This window comes from Podarcis cretensis (assembly GCF_951804945.1).
Source record: "Podarcis cretensis genome assembly, chromosome: 11".
NCBI classification, from domain to species: Eukaryota; Metazoa; Chordata; class Lepidosauria; order Squamata; family Lacertidae; genus Podarcis; species Podarcis cretensis.
Genome location: NC_137180.1, coordinates 52,218,817 through 52,242,406, shown reverse-complemented (window position 1 = coordinate 52,242,406; position 23,590 = coordinate 52,218,817). Strand labels below are relative to the sequence as shown.

The window sequence follows — 23,590 nt, the reverse complement described above, 5'->3', positions numbered from 1 at the left end:
TTGGCAAAATTAATGGATTTTATTTACAAATTTATGACCCAAGATTACAACAGAAAACACTTTTTAGTGAAATCCTGTATTAACAAAAATGCAGTGATTTATTTGTAATGGTATTATAGTGGAACAGACTGACAGTCTCTCTGGCTACGGTCAAGCAATTTCCCAGGAGCTAGAAATAAATGTGAAGATCCCATGTTGATTGTAAATAAGGCCCTTCCCAGCATTTTCCTCATACTTTAGTGGCTCTCTCCTTTCTTGCCTACGACCTGAGAAAAGAGAAAAATGGAGTTAGAACTTAGGCAAATAAAAAGGGGAACAGATTCCAAAGAGCAAGTCTTCTAGAGACTCCCCAACATGCATTCTAGCGCCAGTGGAAGAGGGATCTTGTAAACCAGCGAAAGGGAACTTCTGGCCTCTAGTTCTTGCTAGATTGCAACTTTCGCCACCCTTGACTGGCTGGGTCTGATGAGCCAACATCTGGAGGGCCGCCAGTTCCCAGTGCCTCTTGCAAACCAAATTTAGCCAGTAATAAAATGATCTGAGGATCAAATGGGATAACTTTTAGTATGCACTCAGCCAATAAAGTAAGGTCTTATTCAAATACTGACTTCAATACAATCCCCACATGTTCATACCAAAGTTGAACTGCCTAGGGTAGGGGGGCCATCCAAGAAACTTGCCTATTTGTGTCCACGTTCAGATGCTTACAGCTAAACCATTATCTCTAAATGTCCTATAATGTCATGGAGCCCAGAGTAGGCTGAGTAAGCTATGATGTAACGATATTGCTGTGTCGGGTCTACCTGAGCTGGTCCACCAGAAATAAATCTGTCAAGTATGCAACACGACCACTGCAGGGAGAGCCAACTTGTCAATATTGACTAGATTTCTGGAATGATGGGGTCTCTGTGCACTGAATTCTAAGACAGCAGGGTGGGATTTGGTGTGAAAATGGCCGGAACAGCATACGCTGTTATTAAAAAGGTAAAGGTAAAGGTACCCCTGCCCGTACGGGCCAGTCTTGACAGACTCTGGGGTTGTGCGCCCATCTCACTTAAGAGGCCAGGGGCCAGCGCTGTCCGGAGACACTTCCGGGTCACGTGGCCAGCGTGACATCGCTGCTCTGGCCAGAGCCAGAGCCAGAGCCAGAGCCACACACGGAAACGCCGTTTACCTTCCCGCTGGTAAGCGGTCCCTATTTATCTACTTGCACCCGGAGGTGCTTTCGAACTGCTAGGTTGGCAGGCGCTGGGACCAAGCAGCGGGAGCGCACCCCGCCGCAGGGATTCGAACCGCCGACCTTTCAATCGGCAAGTCCTAGGCGCTGAGGCTTTAACCCACAGCGCCACCTGCGTCCCACAGTTATTACCAGTGTTATTACCCGCTGTTATTACCAGTGTGCAAATTCACAATGCACCTCCTAACTTTCACAGTATTTCCTACTGGTGGCACATACAGTGGTTTGACGCCCCAAGGCTTCCTCCTGGGAATGCAGGAATGCAGCAGCTCAGAGAGGAACAGAATCAGTTTCTCTGCCCTTAAGCCTAAGCATACTTACAGGCAGTAAACCCTATTGAAATAATGTAGAGTCACTTCTGAGTATGCATAGTTAGGGGGTTACGCATTGGAAAGAAGTTTCACTTAAATCATTAAGTTCTGCAAGGTCTTAGTATCACAATGCAAATTAAGCAGACATGCCTTCCATTTGGTATGCGGTCTACCTATAAATACATTTTCTTTTGTGTGTGGCAAGGGCAACAAAATTACATTTTAAAGCAAGTAACAGGTTTCTATGTAAGCAAAGTACAAATCCTTGGGATTGTATCAAATGTAGTGCTAAGTTAAAGCCATTTAGAGGCACGAATTGTTCCACAGGCAAAATGTTTTGAACCACTGAAATGCTGTTGCACAAGAGCCCTTGCACTGGAAGGGAACATAAGATACAGTCCTTGGTCATCATGTTAGCGACAAAATACATGTGGACTTTTTATTGCTGCCTACTGTTTCAGCAGATCAGGCTGAGGAAGAGAAAATAAACTGTGTTTCAGATCTATCCCATAGTAAACATTCTTGTGTTTGGTTGAGAGGGATATAGCAACTCCTTGGCAGGTGTACTGCTTATATTAATTCTACAGGTCTCACTTAGCATACAGTATTGTGCATTTAAGAAGGCATTTTCTTCTTCTTTTTTTAAAGTAGCACACAGTTCAGATATTTCAGATGATGATGATAGACTCTCAAGTGCAACGTCTATAAGCCACCAGTGATATCAAGGATCTCAGCTCATGGTCAAGAGCACCCTTCCCCAAGCTGGTGCCCTCCAGATGTGGTGGACCCCAACTCCCACCAGTTCTAGTCATCAAGATGATGATGGGACGATGGCCAGGGCTGATGGAAGTTATAGTACAAAATATACGGAGGGCATCAAGCTGGGGGAGGCTGGTCAATACTATGAGGAGTCATACTTTTAAGTAATGATGGCTCCACCCTTTCAAGGGGGTGCAACTTAAGGCTAGCCTACCCTTGTGGGATAAGGATCGTTCTACATAATGACATGCAGATAACTGATTCTCAAACACAGAGGCCAATGTAGAATTATTATCTCACAAAACAACACTGAGTGAAAAAACACGCACAACCAACCAAATTAAGTTTTAATTAAGCATGTTATGAACAGGCAAACTAAATCCAAGAAAGGCGAGAGAGAAATGTTTATTCTTCAGTAGCGCTTAAAGCATTGCGCTACAGGTTTGGATTAAGCAGGTACACCCAGAAATTAGACAATTATAATGTTAGCAGAGGTGGAGCAACCATTAAAAAATAATAATTGTACGCATCTATACCATTCAGAGGGGGAAATGCTCAAATGCTCAAGTGCCCCATGTGTATTACCTGAAAAATTAAATATTTTTGATATTGACATTTCGTTAGCATATTTATAACCCCCAACTTTACACCAACAATTTCCAACCATGAGACTAATAAGATAATTCCAACACAACAGAGCAAAGCCTCTTGAAATACTTCATTATTCCTGGCACACTTTCTGCTTCTTATTATCTGTGCACTTCACATAAAAATTCATTCTCCATAAGGGGCAGATTTCACTCAGGTGGGTGACTTGAGGTCCCTTGACTGCTTTATTCGGTTAAGAATTAACTTGTACACTGGCTGTAGACTCAAAAGTGGGCAGATTTATGCCCTATGCCCTGTAACCCTGCCCAATTTTGCTACAATACATATTTTAGCCGTATACTGTCCTCATGCCACAGAGCACAATGCACTTCCAGATGATGAATGGCCGAAGAATATGGACGCACTCAGGAGATGTACAATGTAGGATTCTTTCAACAAGGAACTGGGCTCACTCTTCTTTATTAGATTAAGAAGGCAGGATTGATAAGGCAGCATTCACCACTGCAGTACTCCAGCCGAGATACCACCTCATTTTTCATTACTTCACTTGAACGTGTCCACCACAGATAAGATCTAAATTGCTCGATCATTTTTGAAGCGGCAGTGTGAACCCTAAGATGGACCACCCCGTTCAGTTTTCACACCAGCTGCTGTATCGTATTTCAAAACACACGGTTGCAAAACTGGCTCTCAGCGGATTGAACCATGGGTCCAGATTACAGGGATGTAGGGCACAGGTTGCCTTGGAGGGAGCCCATGACACATGTGACAGAGCACACGGTTAACATGTAGCATCGCCGTTTCAGTGCCTGGATCTTCTCTGCACGATTATCTCAGACAGCTGGTGCAAGAGCGGACAACCAACACTGGCCTAAGAAGGCCCCATGGTGATTCTGTTTGAGGCAGCTTCATACAACATATTAGAGGGCAGCTCAACTTTGAGAGACAGAAAAACCTCATTGTGTTGAAGAGTCTTCAAGGCAAGTGCAGGAGCTGGAAAAAAATCCCTATCAGGAAAACTTTAGCCACAGGTCACCCAGACCAGAGTTGCAGTTGAGAACACAGCAGACCTCTTTGAACTCCGTTACTCACAGTGAATAGAGAATGCAAAGATGTAAATAATGTGTTGGCAGGTGAATTTCTGAAGCACCTAATAACAGAATGAGATGGTTTTTTGGGGTGGGCGGGACAAAAACGGTGTGCAAAAAAAGATTTTTTTATATATATGTTAAAAAATGGTATATTAAAAACAAAGAGAAGTCCATGAGAAAGAGGGATTAAAAAAAAGCAAAGAGACCCAGGAAAACCGTTGCAGAGCAGGATGTGATGGTGCCCCAAGCGATGGAAAGGAGAAGGCAGATGCTAGATGAGCAGAAGGAGCAGGGGAAAGGGGCGGTGTGAGGAAAGACCATTTAAGAAACAGAAATCTTCTGCATTTTTATTTCTTTGGGCCAGGGAAATGCTGAAAAGTAATGAAACAGAGTGTTACAATGAAGCAAAGGAAAAACCGTAGCAAGTGAACAGGAAGGGATGAAGTGCTACGCCACAGAAAAGCTGGCTGCCTATCTCATGCGACTGCACACCTTGGATGTTCTCCAAGGTAAAGGGAGTGGCAGGAGCTCTATTGCCCCCCCCCAAATATGGACTTAACCTAACAGCTGACATTTCAAATTAGCAATGAAATATATGCAAACTAAAAAGGTCATGCCAAGCCTTACTCTGACCCAAGCAGCAAAGATCGCTCTCCCTCTCTCTGTCTTCCCGCACACGTCTCTGCATTTTAAGCCTGCAAAGTTTGAGCAACACATGCAGCAAGCAAAGCATTCAATACTATGGTAGCAATGGAAGAACTTACAACAATAAAAATGAAAGCCCCTAGGTGTTACTTCAGGCAGTGTAATTTAAGTCCTACTTTTAGCTGCCTTTTAGTCTACTCTACATTCCAATTAAAGCAAGAAGAGAGAAGTTAGGACCTTAAGAGATATTAGCAAGGGAAGCTATTTTGAGAGGGGCAGAAGTTTGGAGAAGTTATAGAACTCACAATCCTCTATGGGGAGGGGGAATAAAGGGCTATAAAGTATCAGTTTTCCTTGCTATTCTGAATACATCTGTAAGTCAAAGTCCTTCCATTGCTTTATTGATACGATAAAGCTGGTCTTGCATTTTCCAAGGTGCCCCATTCTCAAGTTGAACACAGAATAATGTGGAAAGCCACAAAATGACCCCTGGGTCTGATGTTCCCTGTCCCGACTTTTCATGCATGCCATGTAGCCAAGCTTCTGCTCTGGAACTTTGGAGGCAATTCAGATCTTCTACGTATAGATGCTAAGCTATATTGTAGTGTTGCGTATCTCTATGGCTGGAGGGAAAAATGGCAGCCTGATGGCTCTGTCTGGCCTCCAATGGCTTCTCATCTAGTCACCATTCCCAGGAGTATTCCTCAGTCGTTATTCACCACTTCCGATTCAGAGAGCTCTCTCAGCTCCACTTCCACCATCACAGCACCAATAACGACAGATACTTCTCTGCTGGGTCTATCTTCTCAGCAATAGCATCAGGCCTCCATCCTCAGAGACACAGATGCCACCACTGTTGAAGCAAGGTGAGGGGGCCACACCAGGAACACTCCAGGCAAGCTAGCTCATCCAGTAAGACAGGCTTGTCTAGAGAAACGAGTTTTCCATGGAAGAATGCTGGGCAACACTTTGCAGAAGCAGCAGCAGCCCCTTCTTTTCCAATGCACATTTAACTTAAGTCGCTAAAAAGGAATGCACCTCTTTTAAAAATCCGGATTTAGTTCCATCCCTGCCTTTAAAAACTCTGGAGTAACTTGCAAAACTTAACTTTAAATATTCAGTATTGTTTATTTAATAATGGACCATTAACACCCCAATTTATCTCAGTATGTGCACATAAAAACTACAGTTTAGATAAGCAATATATATTATTTTTCACTACAACGATTTAGGGTGCAATCCTATACAGTACTTCTGAATTGAAATCTACGGGATGTTTTGAGTGGGCACGTATAGAATTGCACTGTCAGTGATCAGATAGATAATTCTACTGTCATAAGGACAAGGCTCTTTTAGGATACACGGAAGTAATAATTTTAGTAGGTGCAGGTTTTCTCTCTCTCTTGCATGGCAAGCTGCATCCAATAAAATCTATTATTTCCACACACCTATGAAAAGTACAGGAGCCCTGCCTTCCATTGCATCTGTTCTCCTACTGGCTACCCAAAGCTCTTGTATTTCATTATTGTGCTCTGTCTTACAGTACCCAGAACACCTAATGCAAACACATTTCTCCTACTTTTGCCCAGTATCTGAAAAAGCTCTTTCGATGGTCCTGACATGGAGTATAGAATCTTTACTGGGCAAACATGAAGGCTAAAACACACCATAAACAGTTAAGAAGTTTTTTGTGGGCAACGCACAGCAACTCAAGTCAACCTTGATCACTTGAGACAAATGATCAAGTTTTCTGTGCAAAGAGTTTCCTTCGCTCCGAACATTTCCGCATACAAAATACCATGCACATTTGCAATATTTAAATGCACTTCTTAAGTCAGGGATTCCCAAAAATGCCCCTATCACATCTTGTTTCCTTTCAAAAGCCTCATTTAAATTGCACTATGCAGAGTGGGTGTGGGGAATCTTTGGCCCCCCAGATGTTGCTCAACTACAGCACTGGGCCATGCTTGCTGGGGCTGGAAGGAGTTCTAGTTCAGAAGCATTTGGAAACCCAAAGGTTCTCCACATCTGGTATAGGCTAATTGATTAACAAGGTGAGGCCCACTTTCCTCTGCCTTGCAACATTGCCTTTTAGGTAGCTGACACACTTGTTGTCAGCCCAGTATTATTTATCACATCTGTGGGTTTGCAACGCAAGCTAAGAATCTGGGGGAGAAACAGACTGCTACCCTTTATAGCAGCCTCCTCAATATAGTGTCCTATAGAGGCTTTGATCTATAACTCCCACCAGACCCATGAGGCATGGCCAATGGTCAGGGGTGGTGGAAGGTCTAGTTGAAAACATCTGGAAAACACCAGGTTGGGAAAGGCTCAGAAACTATAGAGTACCTAAGCAGGGCGTCTAAAAATCAAAGGACTAACATGAATCACAATTTCTCTTATCTTTCAGTTGTGTTGCTGACTTTTTATACACTCTATTGCTACTGTCCAGCAGAGCTTCTTATATTCTGCCATTACAGAATTGCGAGCAGAATAACATTATGCATGAAGACATATGTTTTCTGTTGGTTTTTGTATTTTTCTGAACATGGTTCCATATTCACTACCATAGAAAAGTAGGCTAGATGCCACAGGTGTCTTCTCCCTCTCCTCTTAACTCTGGCCTCTTGGAGATAAAGCAATCAATTCTGGAAAACCCTGGCTTAAGAGGTCATTTGGCTCTGCAAACGTTTTAAAGCAACCGTGCATTCTTTGGACACTTCATAAAAATCAAAGGCAGAGTATCCAAGACAAATTTCACTCTTCATTTTTTTTAAAGCAAACAGGCTATATCAGTTGTAGTGGGAATGGAAGACCTTTGAAGAGTCAGAACTCACAATTATGGGGAGCTGTTCAGCTAACACTCTCCCTTGCAGCTTTTAAAAACTGCAATCCAGTCTCCAATTTAAAAGACAGATTTGAACATACCCGCTTAAAATCATTCATGTTTGTTGCTTGGACTGGTGTTCCAATAAATGTGAAATATGAAATTCTTGTCGTTTCCTCATCACCTTGATTGGACTGGACAAATAACTGAAATGGAAAAGATCAGTACGGAGTTACATGATGTGGAGGATCCAATAGCCCACAAAATAGTCAACTTATTTGAGGTTCAGGGAAAAGCAAAGGGAAGGGAACATGGGACAGGGCTGACTAGTCTACCCCTTTTTGTTACCCCATTTTGTTAATGGAAAATGTTTGGGTTGTATTAACTAAATTATAGGATTCAAGTCCACGGTGGAGCTTGAACCAGGCAGTTAAAGGATGTCACCACCTTCTGGCCAGAAGAGTGAGTTACACTACTATTCACCAAATCCACTTCTAAGCTTGCTGGGGTCAAGTGCCCTTGGCCATCTGGTGAGAAGGATGCCCAACTAGTAAGCAATCCGTCCTCTGAGCCTACATTTGCACTGAGGTTCGAAAAAAGTAAGCGTGAGAAGAATCCTGCCGATCCTGACCTCCTGAAACCCTCAGTGCAAATCCCTGAGGAGATCAACCTCTGCCTCCTTCCCAACCTCTGTTGAAGGGCCAAATAAGAGTTTTGGGGAGGGTATTGGGGGAACTAGTGATGAGTATAGTGGTACCGCGATTTACGAACAGTCTTGTTTATGAACTACTGTATTTGGTTTACGAACTCTGAAAAACTGGAAGTAGTGTTCTGGTTTGCAAACTTTGCCTCGGTCTAAGAACAGAAGCCGAACAGTGGAAGGGAACCGGCAGTGGGAGGCCTCATTAGGGAAAGGGCGCCTTGGTTTAAGAATGGATTTGGTTTAAGAACGGACTTCAGGAATGGATTAGGTTTATAAAACGAGTACCACTGTATTAATACAATCAAGTCAAAGTAACAAGTAGATATCAAGGTAAAAAGCTAGACCTTCAAATAAGCCTCTTGGAAACAACAGGTGAAAATAGGTTGTATGGGACTGGATCAGGTTTTCTTACTAGTCTACGAAACAAAAGGGATTTTTACTGCTGCTTGCTAAAGAGTGATTTTGTCTGCCCAGACCCATCTTCACTTTGCTCTCCTCTCTCTCAAGCTTGACAGGAGCTGGGTCTGGCAAGCCTGAATATTCCAGGCTCCCATCCCTACCAGTTGCTGTATCTAAGAGGCAGGGGGGGGGGGACATAGCTGGGCTTCACTGCATTAAAACTATGGTGGAAGTGGCAAAAGTTATTGGCGGATCTACCATGCTTTGGAGTCGGCCTTTTGTAATGTCACAGGATTCTGTTAACCAGGAACGAATTCGAAGGTTTATACTCACAGTTACACTGTTAACATTCTGAAACTTTACATAGCGGAGTTGGATAATACTGTCTTCTTTGATATCATCTGGCGTTAACTCCAGGGCCTGAGTGGGTTCGCTTCTTTCTGCCTCTTCAAAATCCATTGATCGAGGGAGGTTGATAAACACTTTTATATACTTTGGACCTTGACCTGTGATTTTTAAAAAATGCCACTGACTCTTTTAAAAACCCTCAAAACATGATCTTATATACTTGACAGTATTTTAAAGTTGTTCTGTGTACGAAAATTATGTAGATTCAGAAGAAAAGAGACAGGCAAATTATGATGTCCAATCTGCACCCCGAGGCAAAGAACCTTCTATCAGAAGCAAGCACATCACTCGCTTAAATTTTATAACTTTACTTAGTTAGTAAGGGCTGCACTTAACACTACTGACCAGTCTTCTCCAGTCTCCAGAAGTTGTAGGACTTTCAATTCCCATCAGCCCAAGCCACCATGGTGAATGGTCAGGGATGATGGGAGCTGGAGAAGGTTGCTACAGGCTGTATGGCTTTTACATGTTATGGGGAGCATTCAAAAGTTCACCCTTAGCAGGCTAAAGCATTAAAGTGACTACACATAGCACAATTCCAACCTCAGCTGGGAAAAAAGTTAAATGGACTTGCCCAGACTCCATTCTTATTGCTGAGGAGTGTGTCCCTAGCCTTTTCTGGGAAGAGCTCATGCCTTCATTTCAATATATGTACCACACGCAACTAAAACAGGTGCAATAGAAATTAACATTATTAGCAACCACGGTCTTCAGAACAATGATACCAAAAGGTAGCTATGCTGACATGTCACCTGACAAAAGTGACACAACACATAATTTCGTAAATGCAGATTCTTGGAAATATACCAGTGGTCTCAAAACCGGAGTAGCCAGTTTGTTTTGCAAAGTTCTGCACTGCCGGTGGTGCATTTGCAGAAACTTGATGGTATGGCGGCAATGTGCTTGATGGTCAGGTACAGACTTTAAGACTTAGGAGCAAGAGAACAGGGCCACAGGCAAGGAACCTGTGTCTTGTGCTTTGTATTTTTAAAACCAACAGCGGCTGCATGCATAGATGGCTTCTCTTGAAAGAGGAAATCCTTTTACTCACCATTATCAGGCCCTTGAAACTTCATAGAATAAAGCTTGACAGGCTGATTAAAAGCTACTGTAATAAGCAGCTGTGGAGAGAGCAAAAGGAAAAAAAAAATCTAAGAGGGATCTCAAATGCATTGACCCACAGCATTACTGCACATGGATTTAGAATGCTACTCTTTCCCAGATGGCCACCACCAACTTAGACCCCAGATTTTAAACATGCATACAATTGAGAGCACAATTCTAGCGAAAAGAACACCTTTGCCCTTTTGATAGTATAATGCAATATTTTCTGGAAGGCAAAATACCTGTTCGTCACAGTCTGATTCCAGGAAGGTAGAGTCTTTACGTAAACAGTTATCAAACCCGTGTTCATCACTTTCATTAAGGCATTCACAGCCAGCTTTATTAACAAATGGCATCAAATCCATCTAGAAGTAAAAGACAGTGACAATGATCACCTGGCTGGGCTATACATTTATAAGACATTTACAGGGGGATAAACATGCAATGATAAACCTAGACAGCATCTTAAAAAGCAGAGACATCACCTTGCCAACAAAGGTCCGTATAGTTAAAGCTATGGTTTTCCCAGTAGGGATGTATGGAAGTGAGAGCTGGACCATAAAGAAGGCTGATCGCCAAAGAATGGATGCTTTTGAATTATGGTGCTGGAGGAGACTCTTGAAGAGTCCCATGGACTGCAAGAAGATCAAACCTCTCCATTCTGAAGGAAATCAGTCCTGAGTGCTCACTGGAAGGAGAGATCATGAAGCTGAGGCTCCAATACTTTGGCCACCTCATGAGAAGAGAAGACTCCCTGGAAAATATGTTGGGAAAGATGGAGGGCACAAGGAGAAGGGGACGACAGAGGACAAGATGGTTGGATAGTGTTCTCGAAGCTACCAGCATGAGTTTGACCAAACTGCGGGAGGAAGTGGAAGACAGGAGTGCCTGGTGTGCTCTGGTCCATGGGGTCACGAAGAGTCAGACACTACTAAATGACTAAACAACAACAACAACAACAAAAAACATGCAAAACCAATTGGCACTTATTTTTCCATACAGATTGATCATCCCTTCTCTCTCTTACCCACCCTGTTTTCTCATCCCTTATCCTAAACCTGGCGCCCTCCACATATTTTGGACAACTCCAACCATTCCTGACCATTAGCCATGCTGGCTGGGATGGGAGTTGTATCCCAAAGCACCTGGTGGGCACCTGGTTGGAGAAGGCTGCTGTATGTTGTTGTTTCATGTTGTAAATTACAATGAGTGCTTTGGCAAGACGGCAGTTTAGAAACAGAACACTTGAAATAATAAAAACAAATATAAACACCACAGGAGCGAAAATCTATTTACCTAATTGAAAAGACAGTCCAAGTATAATTCTGCAATCCTTCACTTTTGTGTCCTTCAGGACAGTTTTGAAAAGCTTTAGAAGCAAATGCCACATCAAAAGATGGAACTGCATGCCTCGTTGGAAGTCAAAGCTGCTACAACTGCTTATTACATTTAACTATTTGCTTAACTATTTGCATTCACATTAGACGCAATGAACACAGCGGTACAGACAACATTTGTAACTCTGAACTAGTGAAAATGCAAGTGGCCTATATTTATGGGGTTATTTACCGGAAAAAGATTCAGCTGAAAAGGTAAACTGGGTAGCAGGGATTGTGTCTATTTAGCTGTGAATTTAAAGTACTTAACATCTCAAAAGAGATGCATTCTTGCATTTAACATAATTCTAGGTTAGCACATACAGTTTCCCAGCAAAGTCTAATGGATTGCATTTGCTAATTTGGAAAACAAACCATCACAGAACTGCAGCAGCTGGGTGTGCCTTTATTGAGCTACTGAACTATTAGCTGCGCTGGCACTTGGCTAAAATATTAAACACTGTACTCTGTCAGGGGTTGTATTAATATTTTGGGCAGGATGCAAAAGCTGACCCCTTTTAAGAGGAATATTATATCAAATGATGCTCAGAAACTGTCATGAAGATGACAGCTCCAGTCGAGTGTTTTGTCACATTAAGGTTCTCATTTACATGTACGTGTCACTCCAGCTGTCAGACAAGCCCTGATTTGCAACATTCAGGAGCCCCAAGGTAAAACCTCAACAAGGAAAGATGGTTTTTTTAAAAAAAATAAATCTGCTGACAGCTATCTTCTCTTAAGTCAAGGCAAAACCTTGAAGGTGGTGTTTGACAAAAAGATGATTAGAAATTCTGGTCTCAAGACTTCAAGATCTGGACTAAAAGATTTTAAAACTCCCCTCCCCTCCACTGCTTAGTGTAGTAACCTGCCCCAATTAAAAGTTCTAGAGAACTCAAAACACCTGCACATGATTTAAGACATTTTGGCTGATCCCAATAGCTATGTGGACTTGCTGTGGATTTGACCACTTTTGCTTTTCCTGTGCCTTGGGGAAAACTGCTTCCAGCTCTTCAGGGCAGAATCCATAACCAGGAGAATGTGGAGTTTTTTTTAAACCACCTGAAAGTGGATTTGTATTTTGAGGGTTATGTATGTGCTCCCTAGACACCAAACAGCATTACACATTTTAGTACCCTTTTTTTGAACATTTTCCAGGTCTTCAATAACCTGTTCGGCTACCGGAACTGTATGCAGTTCTGCATACGCACCATATGTTCATATAAAGGTATTATGTTATCACCAGTTTTATTTTCAATCCTCTTCCTAATAATCCCCAACATAAAATTTCCCCTTTCCACAGCTGCTAGACAAGAGGCCTGTTGTGAGCACCAGCTATAAAGACTTTGCATGTGCAGTAAGAGCAGTAACAGAAAGAGCTCAGTGTGTTTGCGTTAGAGAGAGAGAGAGAGTGTGTGTGCGAGAGAGAGAGAGAGAGAGAGAGAGAGAGAGAGAGAGAGAGATGGGGTGGAGGGATGGAGAAAGAGAGAAATTCAAAATTCTATAATCTGAGCCAGGATTCAAAAAGTACTCTTAACATTCAAATGCATCAATACATTCTGTATCTCTCCCTCCCTCCTGATGCAACAGAGGCCGCCCAGGATGGAGGTGACGTTCTAACTTTCAAAGGCATTATTTAAGGGGAGGAGGAGAGCAAGGAGGGACTGCAGTGGAAAGGGGACCCTCAGAAGTCCCAGATCATGCAAAGAGCTTTTGCACCTGCATGGAAGCTCCATCCTGATCCTCTGGATCCTTTCGAATGCAAATCTTTTAATACTGTGCAGATAATAATCCACTAGAATAGTATCCAGATAATATATACATACATATCCTTTTGGAATATCGGTATCCTCATTATTTCCAGGATCATTTTCTAGGTGCTGTTTGATTTTCTCTTCCAATCCAGCAGCGTCGGCACCTTGATACTGGTCAATGCGCACTTTGCTCCGGAAGAAAAGAAACGTTGGGGTTGCCGATATATTATTGGTTGCAGCTGTTCCCTAGTATTGGAGAAGTCAATGGTTAGCAATGTGTAGCAAGATTTTAGTAACAGATAGGTAGCCGTGTTGGTCTGCCATAGTCAAAACAAAAAAAAATCCTTCCAGTAGCACCTTAAAGACCAACTAAGTCAGTTCTTGGTATGAGCTTTCGTGTGCATGCACACGAAAGCTCATACCAAGAACTGACTTAGTTGGTCTTTAAGGTGCTACTGGAAGGAATTTTTTTGTTTTTAGTTGGTCTTTAAGGTGCTACTGGAAGGAATTTTTTTGTTAGGATTTTAGTATTTAATGAACAAAAGAGTACCAATCATCCCAGGTCATCCACATAATCATCATCAGCAGCATGTTTGCTGCTTACATGCAAAAATAGTGCTAATTGGAAATACAATTTTCTATGTTGTTCCCCAACAGAGAAAAAGGTTTTCATGATGACTTTTTAATATAGTGGTACCTCTACTGAATGTGATCCGTTTCAGGGTGTTGTTCGCACCCCGAAAAGTTCGTAAGTAGAGCGCCACTACTGCACGTCTGCGATAGAGCACTTCTGTGCATGCTAAAACACTGTTTGCCTGTTGTATATTATTTGTAAACTCAAGCCATCGTTAGGCATGGTGCCTGAATTGAGCCATTGGGCTGGTTCAGACATAACGATCTCAATTTAATAAACCCTGATAGGAACAATGAAGATGATGTGGAAGGGAGGAGCAAAGGGAAACACTAATTCTTAATAAGACATGATTTATTAAGCCACATACCGTACTTTTTGCTTTATAAGACTCACTTTTTCCCTCCTAAAAAGTAAGGGGAAATGTGTGTGCGTCTTATGGACTGAATGCAGGCTGCGCAGCTATCCCAGAAGCCAGAACAGCAAGAGGGATTGCTGCTTTCACTGCGCAGCGATCCCTCTTGTTGTTCTGGCTTATGAGACTCAGAATATTTTTTTTCTTGTTTTCCTCCTCCAAAAACTAGGTGCGTCTTGTGGTCTGGTGCGTCTCATAGAGCGAAAAATACGGTAGTTTACACCTGAACTGGCCAAGTGTCAAATTTTGCAGCAGTTTTGAAAGCACTGTGAAAAAGTTGACAAGCAGGAGTCACATATCCACTGCTGAAAGACAAAGAAGACCCTTAAAAGCTCTCCGAATGTCTTCCCCTTACAAAAGTGAAGCGCATTATGCTCCTATTACTATCTTTCCACGCACTTTTAGATGTGGCCAGGATCCCTATAAATATAAAATCTTGTTTTTGCACATGAGATGAGATACAGGCTTAAGCCTTAGCCAAGGACTATTAGAGCCAGCTTTCTCCTGCACAACTAGGGAAAGAACACTGTATTGCCACATTCTTTTTTAAAATTTTGCTTCAAAGACCACTCACAAGTTTCTTCAGACTCCGTGCACTAAGTTAAAACCACCCGAGATTAAACTGCACCAAATGATATTTTCCAAAGTTTTATAACTGTACTGAGAATAAGGATAAGACTCCTATTACTATGTACCCAAGATACTGCTAGTTCATAAAAGAGCGAATGAACAACAGCTTTTTAATGGCTTAAATTTAATAATGTAAGCTTTATGGTACAACTTGCATTGTTAAATGCCAACAATAGTTCTGCATAATTAAAAAGCCTTTTATTGGATGAATTTAACATCTATACCAGAAAGAACAAACCAAAAACGTTCCAAGTAGCCAAATTATACAACACTAGGAAACCAAAATTTAACATTAAATACTACCAGGCTTCAAGTTAATAGCTGAAAAATGTAGCGTTGCTTGCAGAGAGTTGAAACGGAGTCACTCAAAGGGCCAGCTGAATTGAACCTTTCTATCCACTGCAGTCACACATCATAAAATGTCACCTCAGCAGAACTTTCTATTCCTAACCCTTGTAATATTGATTATTTAAGATTTGTGTCGTACTCTAAAAAGATCTGAATTAGGAGAGGCAGCACAAGCTTGAATCCTGGCAATATGGAGGCACTGTGGGTAAGTAGTTTCTGTGCCTGAGAAATCGGTCAATTGCCTGCCCTGGGTGGGGTTGCACTCCCCCTGAACGAGCAGCTTCGCAGTTTGAGGGTCCCTTCTGGATCCAGCTCTGTCAACTCTGTATTACAAAAGTTTTTTTCCAAATTTGGCAATACAATCTGAATAATATTTATGTCATCTTCTCTGCACCTCAGTGGAGAAATCAAGAGAGTTAGGAGAAAGCCCCAAACGTTCATTATATCTGGCCAATATTTGATTCAAACATTGGTATATGCAAACTGGTAGACTACAGATAAATGTAACCACAACATTCAAGTAAAAAAATAAAATTTAAATGACCCAATTTACCATGGGATCATTGCATCCATCACATGACAGCTTGCTTGTTTTGAACCACCGACTTAAAATGGTTATCATGGATAGATCTGTCTACAGCTGAATGTACCTCCACCCAAAGAAGCAAACTTAAACTCTACCAACATATAACTCAAATTCTTGCCAATAATAACATGAGCAGCAGTAGGTTTATAAAACTTAACGCTTACGCATTTACATGGCATTCTGCTCCTGATAAATGCCAATCTTGCCTTTTAGAGGACAATCTACAGCCTATTCCTCCTCTGAGGTAGGTGTGCCCACTGACTGTCAACAGGCTTCTAGAAAAAAAAGTTTTAAATATTTATTTTATTTCTGGGCTGCATTTATATCCCACATATCAAAAAAATACACCTGTAGGAGTTAAATCTTGTTCACTGACACATGCTCATGCACACATACACAAACACTACTCACCTGGCATTGATGCACATCAACTTCTAAAAATGTCGCTTGGGGATATTTATTGCTCAGAGCGTTGAAAGCAGGGGCTATCCTTAAACATGGGCCACATCTGTCAGGGGGAAGAAAAGGACAACACACATCAGCACGTCCACTTAGGTAACTGCAGCCCCCTTGGGATTCACATGGTAAAGTAGGCTAAAGCTAAGGATAACAGAGATTGTTTGGCTGGTACTGAGAACAGCAACCCTCAGACTGCCATCTCTTCTTCCTTCCAGTAGCATGAAGTGAGATCCATCAAGCTCTGCTGAAGGCAAGTGGGGTGTAAAATAAACCACCATTATGCACCTAGCTTTCTCTCCCATTTTCTTTGGCTGCTGATAGCAGTATTCTAAGTTTCATTCCCACCTTAAGTCACAACATGTGTTTTAGCTTGCTAGATGTTACAGGGAAGGAGATTAGGACTGGGAGATAACTGGCTTTCAACTCTGTGATATATCACCAGCTAAACATCGCGATATACATTGCGATATACTGATATATTACAATGTATATTACAAAGGATTGAGCTATGTAGAGGCACTGGCTGGCTTCAGTTTTTCCCACATTGTGATTTTTGCATAGCATACACACACACATCATGATTTGTGCTATATTGCAAAGTCAAAAATTATGAAACCGATACCACAATATGGACTATTGCTATATCGCCCAGCCCTAGAGGAGATGCAGGGCTTCTGCTTTTGGCACTGGCTGCATGCAATCCCCAAAACATCTAGCTTCAGACCAAGGAGATTGATATCCAACACTTTTTCAAGTCAACTTGACTACATCATCATTTCTCAGCAAAATGCATAATGAAAGCATACAGGTTAGCCTATGTAAAGCAAAATCCTTTTCTACTCAATTGCAATCCCAAAGCGATCGCCCTTTCGTAGAAAACTGTCTCGAAGCTTGGCATTAGCAACACATCTCGTAATTTGTGTACTCCACAGTGCTCAGGGACTATAGGTAACTAGAAAACCATGAGAACTTAATGGTTCTCATAAAGAATACTCCCCAAGCTGTAAGTAAACATCCAGCTTTCTAGTGATGTAATAATTCTTGCTTATTAAAATATATTGCTCTCTGGAGAGTACAACACAGCACCTTTTGCTTCATTCCAAGACTTACAAAAGCAAGCATAGGAAAGGAGTTGTGATAATTTGCATCTTCTCTCTCACACCCCCCACATACGACTATTTCTCTGGCTTATTTTGCTTGCACATTAACACCAACACAGCATCTCTGATTTATTGTGGGAACAAGTATTAAATATTTCTCTCCATGTTGGGTTCACATTTCCGGTGACAAGTAGCCACAGATTTTGGCTCCACTTAACTGAGCAATCCATTATTTGTGAATGGCACCAATTCCCTCCCTCTCCTCCCAAAGTCATTTGATTTGCACAGAGAATTCAGTGGGAGGGAAGAGTGGATAGCTCATTTTCCGCCCTCCTTCAGAGGAAAACAGAAAGAGTGTGAAAGACTTATATTGCTTCTGGTCTCCCCAGACCCTAATCAAAACATTGATAACTCAAGAGTAAGGGAAATTATTTTTATGCTGGCAGTTGCCAAGGTGGGGGATCCATAAACACCATTCCAATATTTTATGTTCCTACTTCACATTCCTGAATACAAACAACTGTGCAGAGCCCTGCACCTGACTAAAAAAAGAGGAAAATTGTAACTTCCCCCTTCCCTGAAGTCAGCAAAGAAATATGACTATGTTCTAATCTATCCATTACAAGGAGGGAGAAAGGTAAAAGTAGTGCAATAAAAACATCATGAGAAGCTTCAATAATTAGACAAGAACACAATTTTATTTGTTTATTGCTTAATCAACTTTGAATCTGCTCTTCATCTATTCACCCAGTATAGTTACAGGCTATGTAAAAATATAATAGTAAAAATACATAGTCATAACATTAAAAATGAAACCATCCATTAACAAAGCATCTCAACAAAATGCACAATTACACTGACCTTGAAATACCTAAGTCTGTCCCAAAGGCCTCTTATCAAACTGACTGGCGTGGGAAGAGAATTCTATGGAAAACACAGCTTGAGCAAAATATGTTCTCCCATCAGCAGAAAAAGCAATACAGAACCATCACTTCTCCCCCACCTTTCATTCCTTATTTACAATGACTTTCTCTCTGCTCAAGTATCCAAACCATTATTTGGGAAAGGGGCAATTTGGTTACAACTAGCACTTACGTCTGTGTTTAAAGCTTATTGCTAGCAGCATTAGAGAATTTCAATTACCCCAAACTACTAGGTCTCTCTGCTATACAGACCTTTGTAGGTCAGGATAATAAGCTTAGTCATTTTCAGTATGTTTGTCAACAGCTTCTCTGCCAGTAGATGACACCAATGATGTCCTACTGATTTTCCACAGTAAAAGCTGACTGCAGAGAAAATGACTTTGCTACAGAAAATTACCAATCGCAACAGTTCAATACTGCAATAGGGCATAACCAAAGAGACAGCTCTGAAAACTTCACATCAGTTAATAAGGGGATTTAGGACAAATTCTCTATCTTTAGAGGGCTTGATCACAATTTTGGCTTCTCCCGCTAGACCTTATTGTAGGCAAGGCAGAAGTATTCTGTGAGTTGGCACTTATTTACATAGTGGAATCAGGGAGGACAGAACTATACTGATTAAATGGAAATCTAGTCCTGTAGTCACAACAGAACAGGTCCCAGTGAAAAACAAGATAGCATATTTCAGTGGAGGGTTAGACATCTGACAAAAAAACAAACAAACAAACAAAAAGTTAGCTGAAGGCAACTCTGCATTGGGAAATTTTAAATGTCTGATGTTTTACAATTTCGTGTGTGCTGTAAACCACCTAGAGTGGCTGGGGAAACCCAGTCAGACGGGCAGGGTATAAATAATAAATTGTTGTTTTTGTTATTTAACCAGACAATCACCATCAAATAATGGCCAAGTACTTTAATACAGTTAACCATTATGAAGGCCAAGGTATTATGATGTAGCTAATATAAGCAACTGTCAAGAGATACAAAAGTTCATGTTGGATCTTGTTGACGACCCCAAGGGATAGCACAAGACACCATGGCTATGGCAATCCTTCCTCCATACCTTCACTATCGGAGGATATGATGATTCAGCGAAGGAAGCTGGGTACCACCATCTTCTTGGCTCCTTACAAAATCTGACTGTGGCCTAATATCATCAAATAGCAGGTGACCATTTCACTAGTAGCTCTATCCTGTTCTCATTTAAAAACTGATTAGAAGCCAACAGATACCTCCAATAATTTCAAGATGAAATGTGGGGCAACAAAATAATATTTCTACAAGTCCAATCAAAATCTAGTGAATAGTAAAAAGTACCAGCACGAGGCAAATTCAGACCCTAGCTACCAGTTTAGCCATCACCTTACCAATTTTTAAAACTGAAAAAATTAGCTCTCTCACGTGGCCAATAATGCTCAGCTAACCAGTACTATTGCTGGTTAGCTTGTTCTCATGCTGGTACCAAATGTGTTCTGATAAGGTTCAATCCCAGTTAAGATTAGGTGCAAGCACGTGGCACCTTACAACTTTCCAAAACTTATTACAGGGCTACCGTCTTCAGCTGTTCAGAAATACATCCAGTACCAGTGACCGTTGACATACTAGTTGTGATATTATTTCTTCGGGTCCTACTGAAGTTGCCCCACCCTGACTGATCCACCCAGTACTACCTGCTATTCCCTTCTGCCTGTTACACAGACTGCCAGCAAATGAACAAACATTAAATGAATAACTAGAAATCTGCAACCCAACAGTTGGTTGGCTGGTTTAAATAAACAAGTGAACCTTTCTCTAACTCACACATGTCAATGCTGATTGGCTCTAGTTGCAACAACAGCAGAAACCACAACTGCCCAAATTGCCATGAAAAGGTCTAGAGTGGCAAACCAATTGCCCATATGCTCCTTCTTTGTAACGTACAGGGGATCCCACTTCTGTCGATGGGTCTTATGTGATGTTTTGTTTCAGGTCCTTTGAAAGGTAAAGGGACCCCTGACTGTTGGGTCCAGTCACGGTCGACTCTGGGGTTTCGGTGCTCATCTCGCTTTACTGGCCATGGGAACCGGCGTACAGCTTCCGCGTCATGTGGCCAGCATGACTAAGCCGCTTCTGGCGAACCAGAGCAGCGCACGGAAATGCCATTTACCTTCCCACCAGAGTGGTACCTATTTATCTACTTGCACTTTGTGCTTTTGAACTGCTAGGTTGGCAGGAGCAGGGACTGAGAAACGGGAGCTCACCCCGTCGAGGGGATTTGAACCGTCGAGTTTCTGATTGGCAAGCCCTAGGCTCTGTGGTTTAACCCACAGCACCACCCGCATCCTTTACAGTGCCTTCATTCCTTGCTTCCTCAGGACCATACTTGTTTGCACTCCCTTTTCACTTAGTTTTCCCATATCAAAGAACATTTCCCAGTCCTTAGACTACCCTGTGTGATGTTATAATCCCAACCAAACTGACAACTTTGGACTGTGTACTGTTCTATACCATCACACCAAGAATCAGATCTATTCAAGTGTCTTATTTCTAATTGCCAAACTGTAGTTTAGCAACTGGGAACTCCTACAAACACACGTGGTCCTCCTCTACGCTTGTGCATATATACTCCTTATTTCTCCACTTTCCAAGTTAGTGATAACTATGGCTTACCATGATGCGTACTGCAATTTTCTCTCAAACCAGAGTATGAATCCAGGATTTCACCTTCAGAATATCTCCTAAAAATATCTCCTACTCACTGCAAAAGGAGCATTCCTTTCCAAAGCAGGAAGTACAGCAATTAGTCACAGGATATCACTGAAACCCAAATTAGGGTGTGGGTTTAGTTCCCAGAGAAAGACAAAGGTGTAGTAACGAATCTGGGGAATGATGATGACTCTACAGAGAAACAACAGCTCAGGCTTGAACTCTGAAGCAGAGCCCAGCAGATGTAAAGATATCACTCTGTGGAAATCCTGTCACCCAAAAGCACTACTTAGCCCTCCCTCTTGCAGGGTTTAAGCAAACCAGAAGGTCTCTTTAAAAATTCTGCCAAGTCTATTGCTGGACCCCCAGAGATTGTTTTGTCTGCTTTATGATGTTTGTTCAATGGCTGCATTTTTATTGCTATAGGGCTTGGGAGGGCTTGCCCTAAAAGGCAGAGTAAATAAAACAATGACAGTGCATACCATTTCAACTATGTGCTTATTGGGGTAGGCAGCTTTGAAAACCTGTTCCCTCTCCCTTCATCCCCAACTGCTCCCTATCTGGGTCATGCCACAAAACTTTGGTTTTGCACAGGAAATTACATGCTGCTTACTTGCTGTCACACAACTTGGCTGTGATGGTGGCAAGCTTCCTACACGTGCATGTGCTTGCAACACATGAGCTAACATTAACTACGTAAAGGCAGGCTGCACACTGTTCCTAACAGAAAATCTGTAAGGTGTGAAGTAGCCCTGAAAAGGGTTAAAGTTGTGAGGACTATCCCACAGAACTCTCACCAGTTGACACTGGCATTCTGAACACCATATTCAATAGGGCTTCTTCCTGCTTCTGAACCTGTCGCTTCATTATGTTCTTTTACAAAGTGAATTAAAAATTAAAGAAGTGTGATAATTGGCGAGACTAGTGAAATCAGACCCACACAAAAATCAGAATATATCAATGGTTTCTTGTTCACTTCAGATTTTGTCAGGAAAGTGGGCAAGAGAGAACTGTCCCAATATATGGTCAACAGGAGAACTAGCAATGAACTTGTTTGCAATGAGACTTCTGGAAATAAAATGAATTACTGGACTGAACATGCACTGAAAGGCACTTTGAGCCTTAAACTATGTTATGCCGCTCCCAGCCACTATTTTGCACTTAGCTCCAGTTGGTGCACCTAGTCACAAAACAAAACAGCGCAAACAACAACCATGAAGTACATCTCCCCCTACCTCAAGATCTATTCTCACCGTTTGTAATGGACAATATGCTTTCTCTACTGTCACACCCTCCTGCTGCAACTTTGTGACCAACTTACCTATGAGTAAGTCCCACTGACCTGAATGGGCCTTACTTATAAGATTTGTGTGCTTAGGAGAAGAAATAATTTGCTATGCAAAGAAAAAGGAACCATATACAGTATATAGCCTCAGACAATTTTGCTTCAGATCCCAGGGGGGAGCCATGTTAGCTGCCCATGTCACTGAATTCATCACAACTGGTTAACATATTTGCCTTTTAAATAATATGAATGAGCAAGCTTAGAAAGTCAAATTAACTGTTATTTATTTCAGTGTTTTAACTTTTGTATGTTGTTAAAAAACAATTCCCTGGGTTTTAACGTCTTATCTTTCTCGTAAACCGCTTTGAAATTTTGTTTTTTAATCAAGCTGTGTACACACCTTACAAAACAAATTAAAAAAAATACATGCCTACACATTTATTTGTATGCCTCCATCAAACCATGTTCAAGGCGGCTTAAAACGAATAAAATACATAGTTACTTTTTTGTTTCCGGCTACTTTTGCTGCGTTGTAAGTTGGTTTTTTTAAATGCGAAACCGAACCGAGCAATTTCCTACAGGAATCGCAGGGAAACCTAAAATAAAGCTACAGAAAACCAGCAGCAGCAACAACAACACCCCCCCCAAAAAAATCCAAATAACATCCCATAAACAGGCACAACCTCGGACCCATACAGCTCTGCGTTAAACTAAAACCTGAACGTGGTGATACAATGGGGATAACGCCTTTCCCGTCCCCTTGTGAGGGGAGGAGAGCCCCCCGTTTCCCTCAGAGAGGGAGCCGTACACGTGTGCGTGTCCGCTCGTGTGAACGCGCGAAGGGTCCCCGAAGGGGCCCTGCCTACTCACCCCCTCATGGTGAACTTGGCCACGACTAGCCGGGAGCCGGCGGCGCTGAGCTCGCTCTGAAAGTCCGCGTCGTTGGCGATCACCTTCACCCCGACCATCCTGGCGGCGGCGGCGGCAGCAACACGCCCGGTAAGTGCAAAGTCACCGCGGGAAGAAAAGGAGCGCGGGCGGGGCGGGGCGAGAGGCTGGCCGGCCGCGCCCAGCATGCACCGCTCCAGCGCAGGCGCACACGGCCCCGGCCATCCCTTTCTTCCGCCTTCCTCCTCCTCCTCTCAGGCACCCTCAGCTGAGAGTTCATCCAGGTTCACGCGCCGGGGGAGAGGGGAGGGGTCGGCGGCTCACACTTCCGGTTGAGAGACTTAACCAACTGGCGAAAGCCGCCATTGGTCGCGAGTCTCTGGTGGGCGCTCTAGGCGATGTCTCGATGCTGAACTCCAC

The 23,590-nt window shown here is 42.3% G+C and overlaps 1 protein-coding gene across 3 annotated transcripts; it reads right to left on the bottom strand.

Annotated features, from left to right (window-relative positions):
• Positions 1 to 23,340, bottom strand: TXNL1 (thioredoxin like 1). Of its 3 annotated transcripts, XM_079995077.1 has the most exons (9): positions 23,153 to 23,340; positions 16,242 to 16,338; positions 13,293 to 13,466; positions 10,336 to 10,458; positions 10,041 to 10,110; positions 8,915 to 9,087; positions 7,581 to 7,685; positions 2,844 to 2,892; positions 1 to 266 (listed from the first exon to the last, which is right to left on the bottom strand). In XM_079995077.1, the coding sequence occupies exons 1-8, from the start codon at positions 23,248 to 23,250 to the stop codon at positions 2,863 to 2,865; spliced, it is 870 nt and encodes a 289-aa protein (XP_079851203.1). In that variant the 5' UTR covers positions 23,251 to 23,340; the 3' UTR covers positions 1 to 266; positions 2,844 to 2,862. The 3 variants fall into 3 exon arrangements, with proteins under 3 accessions (XP_079851203.1, XP_079851202.1, XP_079851204.1); XM_079995076.1 differs by lacking the exon at positions 2,844 to 2,892 and having other exon boundaries at positions 23,153 to 23,338; XM_079995078.1 differs by lacking the exons at positions 1 to 266; positions 2,844 to 2,892 and adding an exon at positions 4,145 to 4,378 and having other exon boundaries at positions 23,153 to 23,339.
• Between the last annotated feature and the right edge of the window lie 250 nt (positions 23,341 to 23,590).

Coding starts and splice junctions, on each gene's coding strand:
- TXNL1 (XM_079995077.1), bottom strand. CDS start 23,250: ATGGTCGGGGTGAAGGTGATCGCCAACGACGCGGACTTTCAGAGCGAG. Junction 10,459..13,292: donor CCGATATTCCAAAAGGATAT/GTATGTATATAT, acceptor TTTTACTTCTAG/ATGGATTTGATGCCATTTGT. Junction 9,088..10,040: donor GTTTCAAGGGCCTGATAATG/GTGAGTAAAAGG, acceptor TAAAAATCACAG/GTCAAGGTCCAAAGTATATA.